General features: G+C 45.7%; 1 protein-coding gene across 2 annotated transcripts in view; it reads right to left on the reverse strand.

The window, feature by feature from the left end:
- SEZ6L2 (seizure related 6 homolog like 2) overlaps nt 1–20423 on the reverse strand; it is a 97703-nt gene that overhangs the window by 38241 nt on the left and 39039 nt on the right. Inside the window, exons 2-7 of one of the 2 annotated variants that reach the window (XM_068243790.1) lie at nt 15156–15305; nt 13712–13966; nt 10407–10540; nt 8478–8670; nt 6211–6396; nt 1653–1818 (exon numbers count right to left, since the gene is read on the reverse strand). In XM_068243790.1, coding sequence (XP_068099891.1) covers nt 1653–1818; nt 6211–6396; nt 8478–8670; nt 10407–10540; nt 13712–13966; nt 15156–15305 — 1084 coding nt within the window. Of the gene's footprint in view, nt 1–1652; nt 1822–6210; nt 6397–8477; nt 8671–10406; nt 10541–13711; nt 13967–15155; nt 15306–20423 lie in introns of both variants that reach the window. The other variant, XM_068243789.1, reaches the window with a different exon arrangement.

Below are 20423 nucleotides of genomic sequence, written 5' to 3' on the forward strand. Positions count from 1 at the left end.
GACTTTAAAGTCTGAAATTACAGAAGTGAACCGGAGGCGGGGCTGGAGCATCGGTGAGTGAACCGGAGGAGGGGCATCTATAGAAGTGATTATTACCAACACAGGGCCAATAGAGAGCTAATATTGTGCATCGGGGCCCTTGGGTCAGAGTCCTCTCTCAAAGAGGACTCTGACTCAAGGGCCCGATGCGGTCGCTACTTCTGCAACCCCTATTGCTATGCCACTGGCGCTACAGTAGAAATATTGTGTTAGAGCGCGGGGTTGTTGTTTTTGAGGTTGTGTCCTGGTATAGGTGTGTACAATGCTTGTCTATGTACCAGCCAGGTGAAAGCAGGATAACGAATTGTGGCTCCAAATGCTGGAAAATCTATGCAGGGTGTGTAGACATCCGTTGTTTACTATCATAGGCTTCATGTATACTATAATAACCCCCCACCACCCCAAAAAAAACTTTACACAAAAAAGACGCAAAAATGGATACACAATAGCATAGTATGCTAGTATGTACAATTTTAGTTTAAATAAATGTTCTATTGAAATATATATCAAAATATTGTTCCTGAACTGGGGCAGTAGAGCTACCAAACAATTTCATTAGTTACTTTTGTGGCTGGTTTAAAAGTAACTATTAAGTAATTTAACTATTTAAAGAGGAACTGTCGCGAAAATCTTAAAATGTAAAACACATACAAATAAGAAGTACATTTCTCCCTGAGTAAAATGAGCCATAAATTACTTTTCTCCTATGTTGCTGTTACTTACAATAAGAAGTAGAAATCTGCCATTACCAACAGATTTTGGACTAGCCCATCTTCTCATAGGGGGGTTCTCAGGGTTTTCTTTATTTTTAAAAGCACTTCGTGAATGGCAGTTGCTCCGTCCAACTGCCAAAATAGTGTGCAGCGAGCAGGGAAGCTGGACAGCATCTTTGAATACATTTTTTTCAGGGAATGTCTTTAAAAGAATAAAATTCATACTGAGAATCCCCTATGGAGAGATGGACTAGCTCAAAACCTGTCGGTAATTTCAGATTTCTACTACCTACTGTAAGTGGCAGCAACATAGGAGAAAAGTAATTTATGTCTCATTTTACTCTGGAAGAAATGTACTTCTTATTTGTATGTGTTTTAAATTTTAAGATTTTCGCAACAGTTCCTCTTTAAAGCCAATGTATCTTGGGGGAAAAAACAGATCCTTTCCTATGAAGAGGAAAGGCTCAGTTCACTTTTACTTTAAAGAGGCTATAAAGTCTAAAATAAACATTGCATGTATTGTGATCCTCTAAAAAGTTATCATGACTTTACTGGAGTTTTTTGTCTTACTCATCCTCCAAGCCTCTTGTGTGCTGACTTTCAGTGCAAAGCCCCGCCCCCTTACAGCATCGCGTTCTCTATATTTGATAGAGTGTGCTACAGAAGCGCCACAGCACGCCTCTGCAAGGGGGCGGGGCTAAGTGCTGGAAGTCGGCGCTCACAGGGCTGACTCCAGTAAAGTCATAATAACTTTTTAGGAGATCACAATACATGCAATGTTTATTTTTGACTTTATAATCTCTTTTTAAGATCGCTGTACTGAAATCTACCTGTGTATTGTCAAAATCTGATACAGTGAGCCTGTGGGCGGATAAGAGGAGTTGTCCGGAAGTGACGTACCTGTCGTTATCTTCATCCAATGAGACTCTCTCGAAATGCAGGTGGAGCCGCTGTCCCTCTGATGCTTCGATCAGCCAATGGCAGCTCAGGTTGTTACCATGGTTTCCGGTGACATCAGGGGCCACAATGCGACCAACGGTAGCATTACGTATCACTCCACCGCATGCTGCTACAAGACAGATTACAGGGCAGGTTGTTGTACATTATTACTGAGTATGGCTGCACATTGGGTGCTGTATGTTATACCAAGACTAGTCAGCCTAATATACGAGTTACTTTATACAGCAAAACTAATCCTAACCTTTGTAGACTCAGGCCGGATTCACACTGCAGATTGGCGGTGTGGTGCGTCCGTCTGGCATCTGGCGAAGCAGGAAGTGACGCTAACTTCCTGTTATGCAATTGATATTGTTAAAATGTGCTTCCGCGCATACGCAACGCTGAAAACTGCAGCAGGTTTTTAACAACACATGCGTTACTATAGACTTACATAACTTCCAGTCCGGCGCAGATCAACACAGGTCGCCGCAGGACCCGCGCGGCAACGTAAGTTTGGAAGGGCATTAGATAGGGCCCTACCGGCACAGCGTACCACAATGTGGGGAGTGTGAACTCTCCCACAGACTTTCATTAGGCTGCGGTGTAAATTTGCCGCACCGCCTCAGTGTGAAAAGGTCCTCAGGCTTTGAGCCATTCCCCTTCTAGAAACAAACTCCTCTGTCTCTCTTTCCTATCTCTATTGCTGAAGAGGGGAGAAAATTGGTGCGGCACCAGGAAATGTGGGCACCCCATAGACCAGGGGTCTGCAACCTTTAAGAATCAAAGAGCCACTTGGACCCGTTTCCGAAAAGAGAATAAAAACTGGGAGCCGCAAAGCCATTATAAAACAGATATGACCCTAATATGCACATATTGTTAGCAGATATGTCCCCAATATGCACAAATCGTTAGCAGATATGTCCCCAATACGCACAAATCGTTAGCAGATATGTCCCCAATACGCACAAATCGTTAGCAGATATGTCCCCAATATGCACAAATCGTTAGCAGATATGTCCCCAATATGCACAAATCGTTAGCGGATATGTCCCCAATATGCACAAATCGTTAGCAGATATGTCCCCAATATGCACAAATCGTTAGCAGATATGTCCCCAATATGCACAAATCGTTAGATATGTCCCCAATATGCACAAATCGTTAGCAGATATGACCCCAATATGCACAAATCGTTAGCAGATATGACCCCAATATGCAGATATGACCCCAATATGCACAAATCATTAGCAGATATGACCCCAAAATGCAGATATGACCCGAATATGCACAAATCGTTAGCAGATATGACCCCAATATGCAGATATGACCCCAATATGCACAAATCGTTAACAGATATGACCCCAATATGCACAAATCGTTAGCAGATATGACCCCAATATGCACAAATCGTTAGCAGATATGACCCCAATATGCACAAATCGTTAGCAGATATGACCCCAATATGCAGATATGACCCCAATATGCACAAATCGTTAGCAGATATGTCCCCAATATGCACAAATCGTTAGCAGATATGACCCCAATATGCACAAATCGTTAGCAGATATGTCCCCAATATGCACAAATCGTTAGCAGATATGTCCCCAATATGCACAAATCGTTAGCAGATATGTCCCCAATAGGCACAAATCATTAGCAGATATGACCCCAATATGCACAAATCGTTAGCAGATATGACCCCAATATGCACAAATCGTTAGCAGATATGACCCCAATTTGCAGATATGACCCCAATATGCACAAATCGTTAGCAGATATGACCCCAATATGCACAAATCGTTAGCAGATATGGACCCCAATATGCACAAATCCTTCAGCAGATCTGAAAAGAAAAACCCATTTACTCACCTAGTCAGAAGTACTCCTGTCACGATCTCCTCCTGTCCCGACCTCCGGTCCCGACCTCCTTGTGGCGCGCAACTCCCTCGGCTCCTCTTCCTTCCTTCCCGACGTCACGTCCTGCCTGCACTACACTGCAGGGCTACGGGAAAATGGCCGCCCGAAGCCCTGCACTGGTCCGGCGGCCTCTCTGATAGGCTGCCGGCCAGCTGGCAGCACACGTCACACGCGCACATGTAACAAGCGCGCCGCAGCCACTGACACTCACTACCGGTGTGGTGTCAGAATGGGCAGCCCTGCAGCACCGGAGCCGCGACTGAGCCGCGGTCTAGGAGCCGCGGCAAAGGTGAAAAAGAGCCGCTTGCGGCTCCGGAGCCGCGGGTTGCCGACCCCTGCCATAGACTAATGGACTATTTGGGCACCCCATAGATGCTAATGCAAAATAATAGCTATTGAGCGTCAAAGAAGAAATGTGGCCACCCGATAAATTGCTGGAGCTGAGCCCATCCAACCAAACTTTTATTTTCCAAGAATAAGTTTTTTGAAACATTTAGTTTTGAAATTCGTTTTGACAAATATAATTTTGTAAATTAACATTTTGAAATGTATTATCTTAGAAACAAATGTATTGTTTTTTGTAGTAACATTACTTGCAGCAGAGAAAGGGGGCTTTAGAGTTAGGCATCAGGAAGGGAGGGTTTAGGATTAGGTACCACCAGGGGGGAGGGGGAAGGGTTAGGGTTAGGCACCATCTAGAGATGAGCGTAATGACTTAATTACGATTTCGCGAAATTTCGCGTTATTAGTGTAAGTACGATTATGGCCGTAAGTACATAATCGTAATGAAGAAGGATTTCGCGAAATTCCGCGTAAGCGTAATTTTCGCGTAGCTTTCGCATTACAGTGGGTATCGCGAAATTACGTTTGCCTTGCATGCAGCCGTTTGTAAGCGTAGTTACATAACGTAATTTCGCGATAGTTCATATTACTCTCATTGATCACAGTGTAATTATTGCGAAAAAGCTTGCTCTATGTGTAGAAACATTCTTGTCAATACACCCTTGAACTGCGCATGCTTAGTTTTTACACGCGAAAAAGCGTTCATATGCGAAAATTTGTTAACGTTCGTCTGACTACCGCTGAGTCGCTTCTGATTGGCTAATGCGAACAAAAACAACAGGAAGTTGAGCAATCTCATAGGGGAAGAGGCTGCCTGCACGTGCTACAGCACCAGCGAGGACAGGAGACTGACAGAAGTGCCGAGAAGTGACTGAGAGATGCCTCCCAGAATCCCTCCAGGCATGAAAGAAACGAAATTACTTTCATTTTCAAAATTAAAATGTATTTCTTTTTATAGCTAACAAGTAATTACGAAATTCGCGAAATTACGAAGAAATGCGAAATTACGTTATGGCTTAACCTGAAATTACGGTATAGTGGGGGCAGCACGGTGGCGTAGTGGTTAGCTCTCTCGCCTTGCAGCGCTGGGTCCCCGGTTCGAATCCCAGCCAGGGCACTATCTGCAAAGAGTTTGTATGTTCTCTCCGTGTCTGCGTGGGTTTCCTCCGGGCACTCCGGTTTCCTCCCACTTTCCAAAAACATACGGATAAGTTAATTGGCTCCCCCTAAAAAAATTGGCCCTAGACTACAGTACTTACACTACATTATAGACATGGCAATGGTAGGGATTAGATTGTGAGCTCCTTTGAGGGACAGTTAGCAACAAGACAAAAATATATATATATATATATATATATACTGTACAGCGCTGCGTAATATGTCGGCGCTATATAAATAATAATAATAATAATAATAATAGTTGTACGTGAAATTACGTTATGAACGAAACGCGAAATTACGCGTTGAAAATTACGCTTACGGTATTATCAATTACTATTTTAATGGCAATTACGCTACCATAATTTTGCGCCGTAATAGCAAATTTCGCATGCGTAATTATAGTAACGCGAAATTTCGAAAATTTCGGCTCAACCCTAGCACCATCAGGGGCGTCTGAGGGTGGTAAGGCACCACTAGGACTAGCGGTGTCTTATGGTTAGGCACCACGGGGGGGATGTCTTAGGGTTAGGCATCACCGGGGGGAGGTCTTAAGGTTAGGCACCACCAAATTTCTATTCTATTCTCAACAGCCACACCTCCTACACTCTCCAAATTTTGAGTGAACTACCTCGGAACTACCTAAAGATGTCAAAAGAAAAATATGTTGTTTTATCATTCAAACCACACTGGTCCTTTCTATCCTGGTTCGTTTTCCTTCATATTAACATTTTAAAGTTAGTGATATATTAATTTAAAGGATGGGAATTAAGTTTGCAGTCAATCACACTTTTTAGTAGAGAAATACATATATTTACATAGAAAGAGTGACAAATAAAGAGGACAGAGTGACACTGCTCCTAAAGAGGGACTGTCCCTCCATAAGAGGGACAGTTGGGAGCTATGCAGATCTTCTCTATTCCTTCAACACTTGGGGAGTGTAGGAGGCGTGGCTTGAAGTTTCTACTGAGCATGCGTATTACTGTGCGGAAGGCAGCTCTATAGGGTAGCACGACCGGACGCTGCACTTGAACATTGAATATTATAACAGTGTGACCTGGTTATACCAACAGCCCGATGCCGCGCCCACAAGGTGCCGTACCTGAACACACTGGCGGTTTACCACTCCACTGTGGACGGGTGATGTTCAGGCACACCAGAATGTCCAGGCCCTTCAGAGTGAAGCCGGGGGCGCAGTGGAAGTTGGCCATGCCTCCGGGGTGGAGATCCGTCACCGTGACCTCTCCGTTCTCCGGTCGGGGAGGGAAGACGCAGCTCAAGACGTAAGCTGGAGACAAAGGTGGAAACACACGGCCATTACTTAAAGGCAAAGGAAAGTACGGTGTTTACAACAGAAGTAGTGACTCCTAAAGGACAACTGAAGTGAGAGGTAAATGGAGGCTGCCATATTTATTTCCTTTTAAGCAATACCAGTTGCCTGGCTGTCCTGCTGATCCTCTGCCTCCAATACTTTTATCCCTAGACCCTGAAAAAGCATGCAGCAGATCAGGTGTTTTTGACATTACTGTCAGATCTGACTGGATTAGCTGCATGCCTGTTTCTGGTGCGATTCAGACACTACTGCAGCCAAAGAGACCAGCAGGGCTGACAGGCAACTGGTATTGTATAACAGGAAATAAATATGTTTAGTTGTCCTTTGCTTCAGTTGTCCTTTAACCACTTGATGACCCACCCTTTACACCCCCCCTCCTTAAGGACCAGCGCTGTTTTTAGTGATCTGTGCTAGGTGGGCTCTGCAGCCCCCAGCACAGATCAGGGTGCAGGCAGAGCGACCAGATCGCCCCCTTTTCCCCCTCCCTATGAGGATGATGTGCAGGGGGGTCTGATCGCTCCTGCCTGCCTGAGGTTTGCAGGGGGGGGGGGCACCTCAAAGCCCCCCTCCGCAGCGAAATTCCCCCCCTCCCTCTCCTACCTGCCGCTCCCCCCCCCCCCCCCCCCCCCCGGTGATCCGGGCTGCACAGGACGCTATCCGTCCTGTGCAGCCAGTGACAGGACGTCCCCTGTCACATGGCGGCCATCCCCGGCCGCTGATTGGCCGGGGATCGCCGATCTGCCTTACGGCGCTGCCGTTTACATTTAGTCTCCTACGTTTACATTTAGTCTGCGAGCCGCAATCAGCGGCTCGCAGGCTATTCACGGAGACCTGCTCCGTGATCTGACAGGAAACGGCCGCTCGTGCAAGCGGACTTTTCGGATTAATTAGGGAGGAACCTGGCGACGCACATCTGCGTCGCTGGTCCTCCAGCTACCACTTTGCCGCCGCATGGTATGAGTGTGCGGTCGGCAAGTGGTTAAAGAGAAACTCCGACCAAGAATTGAACTTTATCCCAATCAGTAGCTGATAGCCCCTTTTACATGAGAAATCTATTCCTTTTCACAAACAGACCATCAGGGGGCGCTGTATGACTGATATTGTCGTGAAACCCCTCCCACAAGAAACTCTGAGGACCGTGGTACTCCTGGCAGTTTCCTGTCTGTGAACCTTGTTACATTGTGGGAAATAGATGTTTACAGCTGTTTCCAACTGCCAAAAAAGCATGCAGCAGCTACATCGCCTGTCAACAGTAAAAATGTCACCATGTAATAAATGTCAGGATGTAAATGAGGGATTTAAAAGATTTTACAATGGGCAAACACTGACTAAATAATTAATACATAATTATTGTAAAAATAAATCACTTTTTTTATTACATTATTTTCATTGGAGTTCCTCTTTAAGTAAGGTGATATGATTTATAAGTTTTGTGGATCAGCCCCTAAGTGCTGAAACTCACATGCAAAACCACACAAAATATCAAAAATGCAATGCGTGTTTCTGTACGTATAATTCTGTATGTGTTAACTACAGTGATATTGCCATAAAGAAACGCACACCTAATTCAGAATTACGCTGACCACATGTCATATGATGTGAATAGCGCCAGTGGATGAATTTTCAATAAAAAACGATCTGTTAGAGGTTTAACAACGTAGTTACCTTAAACTGCAGTACAGTAAAACAACCACAAGATGTCACTGTCTGTAAAACTTGATGATGATCTTAATGGGATTGTCATTTCCTGTATCCACTCTGTATTCTCTCTGTTTTGAGGAAGCTGCATTTCCTGTGGTGTGTGTGATATATCTCTGCATGTTTTTCTTCAGTAAAGAGTTTTAACTTGTTATACTGGGTGCCTATCTGTGTGTACAGAACACTCTGCTCTGACACGATCAGGATATTGCATTGGAAAAAGGCCCATAGTAATGTACCAAGGGATTCAAAAAGCGCATTTTGTATTTGAAGCCTTAGTATGGTGACATTTGCCCTCTCCTTGGCTGTAGACACTGAGCCAGGCCTGGAGGACTCACCTTGGTAGCGCAGCTTGAAGGCACCTGGACTGGTGGTACGGTAGGTCTGAAACCGCACAACAATATGATTGGTTGGACTGCGGATCACCTGACCCTCTGCCATCAGGGTCTCATTGGCCAGCAGGAATCGGCGATCATCCTCCACACCCTCCACACTCAGGACCTCCTCCTTAGACAGGTTCAGCTTCTCCACCTGAAAGGATATATTATGCTAAACTACGATGTATGTACTGAGCTGCATACACCTGACAAATGAGGGAAAAATAACGTGACATGGCTATGTACTCTGTAAAGTGCTGCAGAGGATGTCAGTGCTATATAAATACATAATAATAATATGCTAGGACATTAGACTATGACTATGGTAGAATATTAGATTGTGAGCTCCTCTGAGGAAAGTCAGTGACATGACTATGTATTCTGTAAAGTGCTGCAGAGGATGTCAGTGCTATATAAATACATAATAATAATATGGTAGGATATTAGACTATGACTATGGTATAATTAGATTGTGAGCTCCTCTGTGGACAGTCAGTGACATGACTCTGTACTCTGTAATGTGCTGCAGAAGATGCCACTGCTATATAAATACATAATAATAATATGATAGGACATTAGACTAGGACCAGGGCCGGATTTATACTTTTTACCGCCCAAGGCCACTGTCGCCAGCCGCCCCCCTTCAGTATAGATAACGAGATGACCCCTCCCCCCTGCGCTCCAGTATAGGTAGCCAGATGACCCCTCCCCCCTTTCCCTCCAGTATAGGTAGCCAGATGACTCCCTTAATCCCTCCTTTTCCCACCCCCCCTTTCAGTATAGGTAGCCAGTTTGCCTTTACACTGGAGCACCCATCAGTGTCACTCATTTCTCCACTTGTCTCCAGTGCAGAAACGTTCTCTTCCTTTCCATCTTTAACCACCCTGGCGTTCTGATTAAATCGCCAGGGTGGCTGCGGGAGGGTTTTTTTTAAATAAAAAAAAAACTATTTCATGCAGCCAACTGAAAGTTGGCTGCATGAAAGCCCACTAGAGGGCGCTCCGGAGGCGATCTTCCGATCGCCTCCGGCGCCCAGAATAAACAAGGAAGGCCGCAATGAGCGGCCTTCCTTGTTTTGCTTATATCGTCGCCATAGCGACGAGCGGAGTGACGTCATCGACGTCAGCCGACGTCCTGACGTCAGCCGCCTCCGATCCAGCCCTTAGCGCTGGCCGGAACTTTTTGTTCCGGCTACGCTGGGCTCAGGCGGCTAGGGGGGCCCTCTTTCGCCGCAGCTCGCGGCGAATCGCCGCAGAGCGGCGGCGATCAGGCAGCACACGCGGCTGGCAAAGTGCCGGCTGCGTGTGCTGCTTTTTATTTCGTTAAAATCGGCCCAGCAGGGCCTGAGCGGCAGCCGCTGGCGGTGTTGGACGAGCTGAGCTCGTCCAGACCGCTCAGCTGGTTAATGCTGCCCAAGTCCATAGCTGCTCGCCACAATGCAAACATGCACAGAGAGCAAGGTGGCTGCTGCACAGGCAGCTAGCAGCAGAGTACCACAGTCAGGCACTCATCTAATTTCCCTGCATTGCAGCATTTGTAAGTTTGCAAATGCACCAGGTTAGCCTGCTGCTTTGGTGCCCTTGCTCCTGTGGTGCCCTAGGCCATGGCCTAGGTGGCCTTGGCTTAAATCCGGCCCTGACTAGGACTATGGTAAGAATAGAGGGTGAGTTTCTCTGAGGACAGTCAGTGACATGACTATGTACTCTGTAATGTGCTGCAGAAGATGTCAGAGCTGTATAAATACATAATAATAATATGGCAGGACATTAGACTATGACTATGGTAGGATTAGAGTGTGAGCTCCTCTGAGGACAGTCAGTGACATGACTATGTACTCTGTAATGTGCTGCAGTAGATTTGAAACACATGATAATGATTGTTTGCACTCACCCGAATCTCCACCCCGTAGCCCAGGTACACGGACACGCTATACGTGCAATCCAGACCCCCAAAGAAACTTCCACCCGAATATTCCGGAGATTCCAGCATCCCCTCCAGCTCCGAAATGTTGTTGTTACAGAGAACTGGCATGATAAAAAAAAAATATTGAACATATTTACTAATACACTCATTCCTGTACAACTACACAAAGGATTAAAAGGACCCGATGTGAGAGACCTATGGAAGCTGCCATATTTATTTCCTTTTAAACAATACCAGTTGCCTGGCTGTCCTGCTGCTCTTTCTCGTCAGTGGGGTCTACATCACTCACCTGAAACAAGCATGCAGCTCATCTTGTCAGATTTGTCATAGACACCTGATCTGCTGCATGCTTGTTCAGGGTCTATGGCTTAAAGGAAACATCCAAGCTGTTAAAAAAAAAAGAGATCCACTTACCTGGGGCTTCCTCCAGCCTGTAGCAGCCGGCCTGTGCCCTCGCTGCAGCTCCGGCGGCTCCCGGTCTTCTCCGCTGGTACTGGAGGGAGAAGACCGTCCTGTAGTTCTGTGCCTGCGCAGTACCGTCCTGATGACGTCGGAAAGACCACGTGACCCACGCGGTGGAGCGCAGAAGAGGCCGTCCCAGAACCCAACCTGGCGAGGTCAGCTGTGCCAGCGGAGATAACCGGGAGCCACCGGAGCTGCGGCGAGGGCACAGGACGGCTGCTACGGGCTGGAGGAAGCCCCAGGTAAGTGGATCTTTTTTTTTTTAACAGCTTGGATCACTCCTTTAAAGTATTAGAGGCACAGGGTCAGGAGGACAGCCAGGCAATCTGCATCATTTAAAAGGAAATATACATGTCAGCCTCCATAACCCTCTCACCTCGATTTCTGTTTAAGTTCTATCCAAGTTTAATTAAGGGCCGGTTTAGATGGACAGCTTTCAGTGACTCGTTTAGTCAATGCTGCAACCGAAAAGTGTTTAGCAGAAAAGTGTATGGCATTGGTTCACATTGTCATTGCATCGCATTTTGAGCAACTAGGGCAGGGGTAGGGAACCTATGGCTTAGTTTGGTAGTATGAGTAGGCTAACTTACTCGCGCTCCCCCAAAACGAACAGCTGCTCCAATTGTCCCACTCTGGGCCCTGTCAGGTCCAGTGATTTTGTTGGACGAGATCCCCACACTTTGATTGGCCCAATAGGCTGTCTGTCACTTGACAGGCAGCCTATTGGGCAAAAGTGCGGGGATCTCATCCTACAAAGTGAATCAGCCCCCAAGTCAGCTAGCTAATTGTACAAGCTGTTAGTCTGTATTTCTCCTGTCTGGCTCTTGGGCATATTGCTATTGCTGATGCTGCTGAAACCCAAGAGAAGCTGAAGAGGTGTCTGACACTTCCTTTGCCTGGCAGATCAACTGTATGCACATCACTATGGCAACAGGGATGTGAGTCCTTTGCTGCGCATGCGCACTGTCCCAGTTTGAAGCATATGGTATGGCTCTCACGGAATTACATTTTAAAATATGTGGCGTTTATGGCTCTCTCAGTCAAAAAAGGTTCCTCACCCCTGCCCTAGGGGGAAATGAAACAGCGAACGTGGTCGATGCTAGATGCTATACGCAGTGTCTCAGAAAATATATGAACACTGGCAATTGAAAGTAAACGCATTGAAGTGAACACTGCCATTCATCTTAATGCGTCGGGTCCCGATGGTAAATGCCATGCACAGACACCGGCAGTTTCCCGCCGGAAGCGGCCCTAAAGCACCGGTATCATAAAAAACAAAAAATCCATGTGTACACATACATAGAAGATGTTCATGTGACCCAGAGTGAATGCACTGTCAATGATTAGTTCCTATGTTGCTGCCAAAGCCTGTTGGTAAGAGGAGTATACACAATACTGATATTCAAACCAAAAACAACTCTATGCTTTTTGTAAGGGATATTAAATAATAAAAAAAAAAAAAAACTTTTAATAGAACATTTAAAATCAGCACGTTAACTGTACTACTAATAAATTAAAGACTACTGAAAGGGTGGAGGATTCATGTATCAAGCCACCCTATGCGGACCCATAGGTCTAAGTATACTGAAGGGCTATTTCCACCGCTCCCCATTGTCTATGAATTTTTGTCTACAAAACACGCATCACCCCACACCTAACCCAACATGTTTCACCCCCACAAACTTCGGGGGCTTCGTCAGGGGACACACAAAGGGCAACAGTGCGTAAACTGCATAAACAATCAATAAAATACATTCATAATATCAATGGTAATGCTGTATAGCCTCTCAGCTATAAGTACAAGCCAACGATTGGTTGGCTTGTACTTATAGTGAGGAAGGGCTCGAGTGTGAATGGGTGCCGGGTAGTGTGTACTAAAATATTGGTAATTGAAGGTAACAATATTTTTTACCAACTGCACCACCCGGCGCCTAACTGAAGCAGTGTCACTGCAATACACTCTCTCTAAAACATTCTATGTATCTGAAGAGTGGCAAAGTCACTCCTGTAAAATACTGTTTGTCCTATTATTGAGTTATAGAGTAATTCCTGTAAAATATTCTTCAAATGTAAAACACTGGGGAATTCTTTAAAGCAGCAAATTTTACTGACATCTGATCTAAGCAAATGTCGATCTGCATCATCCTGCTGGACAAAGTAGAAGTACAGCAGTTGCTAATGAGTCTCCAAATGTTTTAATTACCGGTACGTATTTTTGCATTCTATTTTTGGCTCTTTTGAGACCTTTGCTTAGTAAAGGCCTGATGAAGGGTCTACAATCGACCCGAAACTGACTGCTCTCTTTGCCTGAAAAAATCTTTTGCAAACAAAGCCTATATTATCTGTAGCCAATAACGTCAAGTTTATGATCTTCATGAGAAAGTGTGCTGATGACTAGAAGTCCTTGAAGATTCGTGTTATCATTGACACGTTTTACCAAAATGTTTGAATTGTTGTATTTATGATATAATGAAGTGGATACTGAGCTTAGAAATTAATTCTATCGCTGTGGTTTCTCAAAGAATTTTTTTCCTCAATTTTTTTAACCAATACAACTCCTATGATTGTGAAGTTATCCATTAAGTTTTTTAAACTGCACTTACCATATATATATATATGTGTGTGTGTGTTGTATGGGGAGATAAGTCCAGCACTACCTTCCATTTTTATCAATTTCAAATCAATTGTTTTTATTCTTTTGGCGCCTCTGTTCTAGTTGTTCTTCCATATCCAATGATGTATGACTAGGATGATAATGTAAAATATGGCAAATGCAGATGGTAGTGACTTCGACAGTGTCCTAGCCTTACCGGGGCTGTGCACAGTGGTCACAGTGGTGGTGGTTATCAGGGTGGTCGTTGTCTCTTCCTCCCCCTCAGAAGCGGCTCCCGGGCCCCCTGTCGGGACTGGCGGTGGAGGCGTCATTGTACTGAGAGGCGGCGGCAGGGAGAAGGCCCCACTAACAGCTGTAGTGAGGACCCCGGAGGTCTCGCTGACCCCAGCCAGTGCCAGGTCATCGGTTAAGGACACGGGCACGGCTCGGGTAGGGACGGAGGTGGTACCAGCTGCGTAAACACAAAGACCAACTTTCAATTCAAATTAACATCAAGTACATACATTTCATGAAGTTGTTTGGGAGTTAGTATGGTTGAGGTGAGGCAGAGTGAAAGTCCTTAGGGTACAGTTCTCCAATCGCAGTAACGTCTACAACTGAAAGCATTCTAACTGGCCGATTAATTATAGCTAATAGCTGGGGGCGCACAATTAAAGGGTGAATAAGGGTGAAAAAGGTGAATATCTAAAAACTGCTTAAAAGGAAGGTAAATGTAGGCTTACCATCTATGATGACAAACAGTTAAAAGTTTTGTTTATTTGTAAAGACAAAAAACAACAAGTTTCGTGGTCTGAAGCCACTTCCTCAAGTAAATAAGCCTTGTCCCCAGCTATATCTAGCTCAGAGTGCATCTTAGACCACCCTATAAGGCGCTTTGAGCTAGATACCATGACTGGTTTATTCAGCTTCCACACAGAGAGATGATGACCTTTTGAACTTGTCACCACATCTATACCATCTACCATGATTTTATGGGAGAGGCCTTTACATTCACAACCCCATGCTTGTGGTCAGTCCCATGGGCAGGGGTCCCAGCTGAGAGGTTTTATAACAACTGTGCATTCCATTAGCATCCTATAATAGCACAGCCACCATTCCCCGCCCCGACTCCCACCCAATAACAAGTTTGACCACAACAATAGCTTCTCCCAAGTGAAGGGCTCTATACTGGAGAGAGTCTGGGCCCTGTTACAGCTTTAGGAGATGCTCCCTCAGTGGATACATTTCTGGGTACAACATTGGATCAATCGGTGAGCACTACTGCAGAATCCAGAACAAAGTCAGATGAATAAAGGCCACATAACTTGACATAATGAATAGAACAGTAGCTGGTCTTTAGCGATGGTCATGTCTAGGAGAAGTCACGGAGAAGCATGTGATTTGTTTGATCAGCTGATAGATTTGTAAAGCTCTGATTTGCTGTGATCACATCCTGCTTTAGCACATGATCATGACTAGCAAATCAGAGACTTACACATCTATCACCTGACCAAAATGATCACCTGCTTCTCTGTGAGTTCTCCTAGATCACATGCTTCTCCATGAGTTCTCCTAGACATGACCATCACTACAGGTCATTTTATCTTGTTAAGATATTTCCATCAAGAGCCATCACTAACTCTCAGGTCCTTACTTCTTACCTGTGAAGAAGCTCTCCTGGCCCAGGAAGTCCTTCTTCATCACAGCTTGATGTACCAGCTGCTCCAAGGAAACGGGGTCAGAGCGCCCCATAGAGGAGGTGTGGAGCAACTCTGGGATGTCAGTACTCTCCTCCTCCAGCAGAGGCAGTCCTGGGGCATGGAGACAAGATGGAGACACTTGAATGGACCACTAAACATGCAGCAAGTGTGGTTTATATAACAGATATTGAAAAGCACAACCCTGCTGTTTGAAAGTCTACTAAGTCTGTACTGCAATATGAGGCCCAATTGAAGGTGGGCTGGTGTCTGCTGTGCAGGGGCTGAACTAGAAATCACTGGGCCCCCTGCAAAACTTTGGATGCCCCCCTCCCCCTCACTTTCTGCACAGGTAAACTGAGAACTAATGTTATTCAGTTGGTCTGTGCACACTTGAATGTATTTTCCCCATGCAGATAAAAGCAGACAGCAGTGAAGCACTACACACATTTTATTTACCAGTTATATTAGCTTCTGTGATAAAATATGCATGTTTTCACACATACAGACACACATGGTGTGTAGAAAACGCATACAGGCAACCAACAGGGGAGTGTGCTCCAAGCCCCTGCTTATTACACTCATTCTGTCCATCTCTGATGGAGCAGAACTGGCTCTGCAGACTTCTCCAGCATCACTACAGTACAGAGCGCTTCGGGAGGGGTAGAGAGGTTGGGGGCTGGGGGCTGTACACAAGAGCCTGCTGAACACTGAATAGGGACTGTCTACAAATCTTTATCTGCAAAACTTTGTATGATTCCTTATCAGTGGCTGAGCAGATGCAGTCATAGAACCATAGTGCAGAAAGCAGAAAGTAGTCTGAACAGTCAGTTGTCAGTCTCTCAGAACAAGGAAAAGAAACTTCTCCCCCATAGGCCCCCCTGTGGCTTCTGGGCCCTTGTGCAGCTGCATCCCTTGCAGGGTCTGTTGTTACGCCCCTGCTGCTGTGTTCTGAACTTATTACGGTCTTATCTTCCATATAAAATATGACACCATATAAATCTATATAAATTATTATTATTATTATTATTATTAATAATAATAATAAAATGGCGACACCACTAGGGGGCAGATGATACCATAATGCTGTTACTAAAGTACTTCCCTCTAGGGCAGTGTTTCTCAACATTATTTTGGCAGGTGCCCCATTTGAAAGCCTGTCCTCACCAAGTGCCCCTTTATATGGTATATACTATATCAAGTACTCCTTGATGCAGATATATTTAACCCATTAGAAACTTCAATAGCGTTATCTCATTTGAGATAAGTGCACTTCTTTTGGGTACTTCTGCGAAGTATAGGTGACTAAGCATAAGAATGCATTCTTCTGTGAACTAAGACCCCGGCTTTTAACTTAGCTGTAGGGATAACAGTTGTGCCTGGATGAGTGAATCTGTGAATGCATTTGTTTGAACATTTGCATGCGAGAGTGCGAAGGGTTAATAGATTTTTGCTGTTTTCTAGCCACACCCCCTTCAGCACCTCCCTTTCCTTAATAACTTATTTAATGTCCTAACTAGATGTGATGTGCCTGGATATATGTATTTTTTTCTTGTTACTGACCCCTGTGGCTAGGGTCTAATTCAGTGCACTCCCTCCTTCCCCTGTATGTGTTTGTCAGCATGCACACAGCTTATGCTGGTGTATGTGCATGGTGCACATGGACACATTACGTTAGCTCCCTTGTGCGATTGGTAAGATGCACTGTCTTTCCCAGGAGAGGAAGTTAGGATGTGTGCTCTTAATCCATTGATAGGTTTGATGCAATGAATGTGTTTGCATGTCTGCACTATGCATGTTACAGGGCCAGAGTTAGGACACCTATGTTTACCTGTGTACTTCTGCGCAGTATTGGTGACTAAGCATAAGAATGCATTCTTCTGTGAACTAAGACCCCAGCTTTTAATTTAGCTGTAGGGATAACAGTTGTGCCTGGATGAGTGAATCTGTGAATGCATTTGTTTGAACATTTGCATGCGAGAGTGCGAGGGGTTACTGATTTTTGCTTTTCTTTTGACTTCAGTTGGTAGAACTTCTTGTGCTGTAAATTCTTGGAATGCTTTGATCTCTCTCTACTGAGCAGAAAATATAGAAACTGAAAGCAGAAGACCTCTGTTGTTGTCTCGCACTGCCCCCTAGTGACAAGTGGCCATAAATACACACTACAGCAGTATTAATTAGCAGCTGTAGAAATGTAAAAATAAAAAAGTACTCAAATAAAATGGCCTGGAGCACTTGCAATCCTCTAAATAAATTGGCTGCTAAAGGGTTAATAGTAGTCCACAGTTTATAGTTTCTAAACAGTTTCCAGGTATGTACTATTGCTTTAAATTAGCTAAAATACTAATTTGATGTTGATTCACAAAGCTTACACATTTTTATCTTAAAGTGGATCCGAGATAAACTTTTACTCATTGCATAATTGTGTTCCTTTCCTAATGTTTATATGGCATTCCTCAAGCTCAGTCTGGGCAGGAGGAGGCGGTTACTAGCCAGAGATTTCAGAGGCAGAGGGGAGGAGGGAGAAGGAGAGGGGACTGAATTTACACACAGGCAAGCTGATAGCATCTCCAGCTCTCAGCCTGTGACAATGTGACAAACAGAACACGGCTGCCCTCATTGTATCACAGGAATAAATAAGCATACACTTTTGAAGCTGTTTGCAGCTAGATATGCTGTGCAAACTATCTAAACTTTAGATAAGATATATAGACAAGTTACCCGTTATAGTTAGTTTTTCATCTCGGATCCGCTTTAACAGAGACAGAATGAGAAACCCCTCCCCTTCACCCCTTTCTAAACGCCTGCGGAGGAATCTATCATGATTGGTTCTGGGTAGTGTTGGGCGAACAGTGTTCGCCACTGTTCGGGTTCTGCAGAACATCACCCTGTTCGGGTGATGTTCGAGTTCGGCCGAACACCTGACGGTGCTCGGCCAAACCGTTCGGCCATATGGCCGAACTAAGAGCGCATGGCCGAACGTTCCCCGAACGTTCGGCTAGCGCTGTGATTGGCCGAACGGGTCACGTGGTTCGGACCCGAACGCGCTCTGATTGGCCGAACTGTCACGTGGTTCGGGTAAATAAATACCCGAACCACGTCATATCTCCGCCATTTGTCTGTGGGTTTAGCTTTGGGTAGGCAGGCAGGGTAGTTCGCGCTCCAGCCACGCTAGCCAGGGTCCCCCCCAGTCATTGTGTGTCGCTGCTGGGAATAGTAGTACACCGCTCGCTCAGCATTCTGTTTACTGCCACTCTGTGTACCTCGCTCAGCCACACTATATAGCATTCTGTTTACTGCCACTCTGTGTCTGCTGGGAATAGTAGTACACCGCTTGCACAGCCACACTATATAGCATTCTGTTTACTGCCACTCTGTGTACCTCGCTCAGCCACACTATATAGCATTCTGTTTACTGCCACTCTGTGTCTGCTGGGAATAGTGGTACACCGCTCGCTCAGCCACACTATATAGCATTCTGTTCACTGTTCTGTGTCTGCTTGGAATAGTGGTACACCGCTCGTTCAGCCACACTATATAGCATTCTGTGTACTGTTCTGTGTCTGCTGGGAACAGTAGTACACCGCTCGTTCAGCCACACTATATAGCATTCTGTGTACTGTTCTGTGTCTGCTGGGAACAGTAGTACACCGCTCGCTCAGCCACACTATATAGCATTCTGTTCACTGTTCTGTGTCTGCTGGGAATAGTGGTACACCGCTCGCTCAGCCACACTATATAGCATTCTGTTCACTGTTCTGTGTCTGCTGGGAATAGTGGTACACCGCTCGCTCAGCCACACTATATAGCATTCTGTTTACTGTTCTGTGTCTGCTGGGAATAGTGGTACACCGCTCGCTCATCCACACTATATAGCATTCTGTTCACTGTTCTGTGTCTGCTGGGAATAGTGGTACACCGCTCGCTCAGCCACACTATATAGCATTCTGTTCACTGTTCTGTGTCTGCTGGGAATAGTGGTACACCGCTCGCTCAGCCACACTATATAGCATTCTGTTTACTGCCACTCTGTGTACCTCGCTCAGCCACACTATATAGCATTGCGTACTCTGCCAGTCAGTGTGTATATTGCTGGGATCAGTAATACTCCACTCACCGTCAACCACTATATGAGCTCAACATGAGTTCCCCAGAGACCTCCGCTGTGAGCAGCACTCCCAACAACAGCAACAGCCAACGCCCCACGCAAGCTATAACATCCACCCCAGCAGCCAGTGGTCAGCAGCAGCCCTCCCCGGAGGAGAACGTTGTGTCCATCAGTCCGTCGCCAGAGCGATTAATGAGGGCTGCCATTGAGGAGATGATGGGGCCTGATGTGGAGGAGGAGGTCTGGCTCAGGCCAGCATCCCAAGTTAATGTTGAGGACGATGAGGGGTCTGTGTCTGGGGATGTTGGGGTGGCAGAGGTGGTGGGTGGGTCAGACTCAGGAGAAGAGTTGTATGATGAGGATGATGATCGGGACCATCTGTATGTGCCTCAGAGTCCGACCCCGGAAAACATGTTGTATCGTGTGTTTAGGTACTAAAATCTGCGTTCCCTCCCAGTAGTGTTGGGCGAACAGTGTTTGCCACTGTTCGGGTTCTGCAGAACATCACCCTGTTCGGGGTGACTATATAGCAGACTATATAGCATTGTGTTTAATGCCACTCTGTGTACACGGCTCAGCCACACTATATAGCATTGTGTTTACTTCCACTCTGTGTCTGCTGGGAACAGTAGTACACCGCTCACCCGCCACTGTATAGCATTGTGCTCTGTGTCACTGCTGACAATAGTGGTACACCGCTCACCCACCACTGTATAGCATTTCTGTACTGCCACTGTACTGCTGCCAGTCAGCGTGTACTTTAAGGATAAGTGAAATGAGGAAGAAATCCGGTGAAAGAGGGAGGGGCAAGGGAAGAGGTGTTTCCCCTGACGGTTCACGTACAGGCCACAGGGGAGCACCCAAGAAAACCCACTCAATACTGCCCATGTTGTCCAGGACAACAACCCTCACAGATCCAAAAGAACAGGACCAGATAATTACTTGGATGACCTCTCAAGCGTCCAGCAGTGGGTTAAGCAGCACCAGCACATCACGCACGAGGTCCGAGTCCTCAGCCAGTTAAAGTCTGGGCTTTCTTTGAAGACTGCACTGAGGATGTTACCATGGCGATTTGCAAGGTGTGCAAGACCCGCCTGAGCAGGGGGAAAAGTATTAACAACCTC

The sequence above is a fragment of the Hyperolius riggenbachi genome, chromosome 7 (genome assembly GCF_040937935.1).
Source record: "Hyperolius riggenbachi isolate aHypRig1 chromosome 7, aHypRig1.pri, whole genome shotgun sequence".
Taxonomy (NCBI): Eukaryota; Metazoa; Chordata; class Amphibia; order Anura; family Hyperoliidae; genus Hyperolius; species Hyperolius riggenbachi.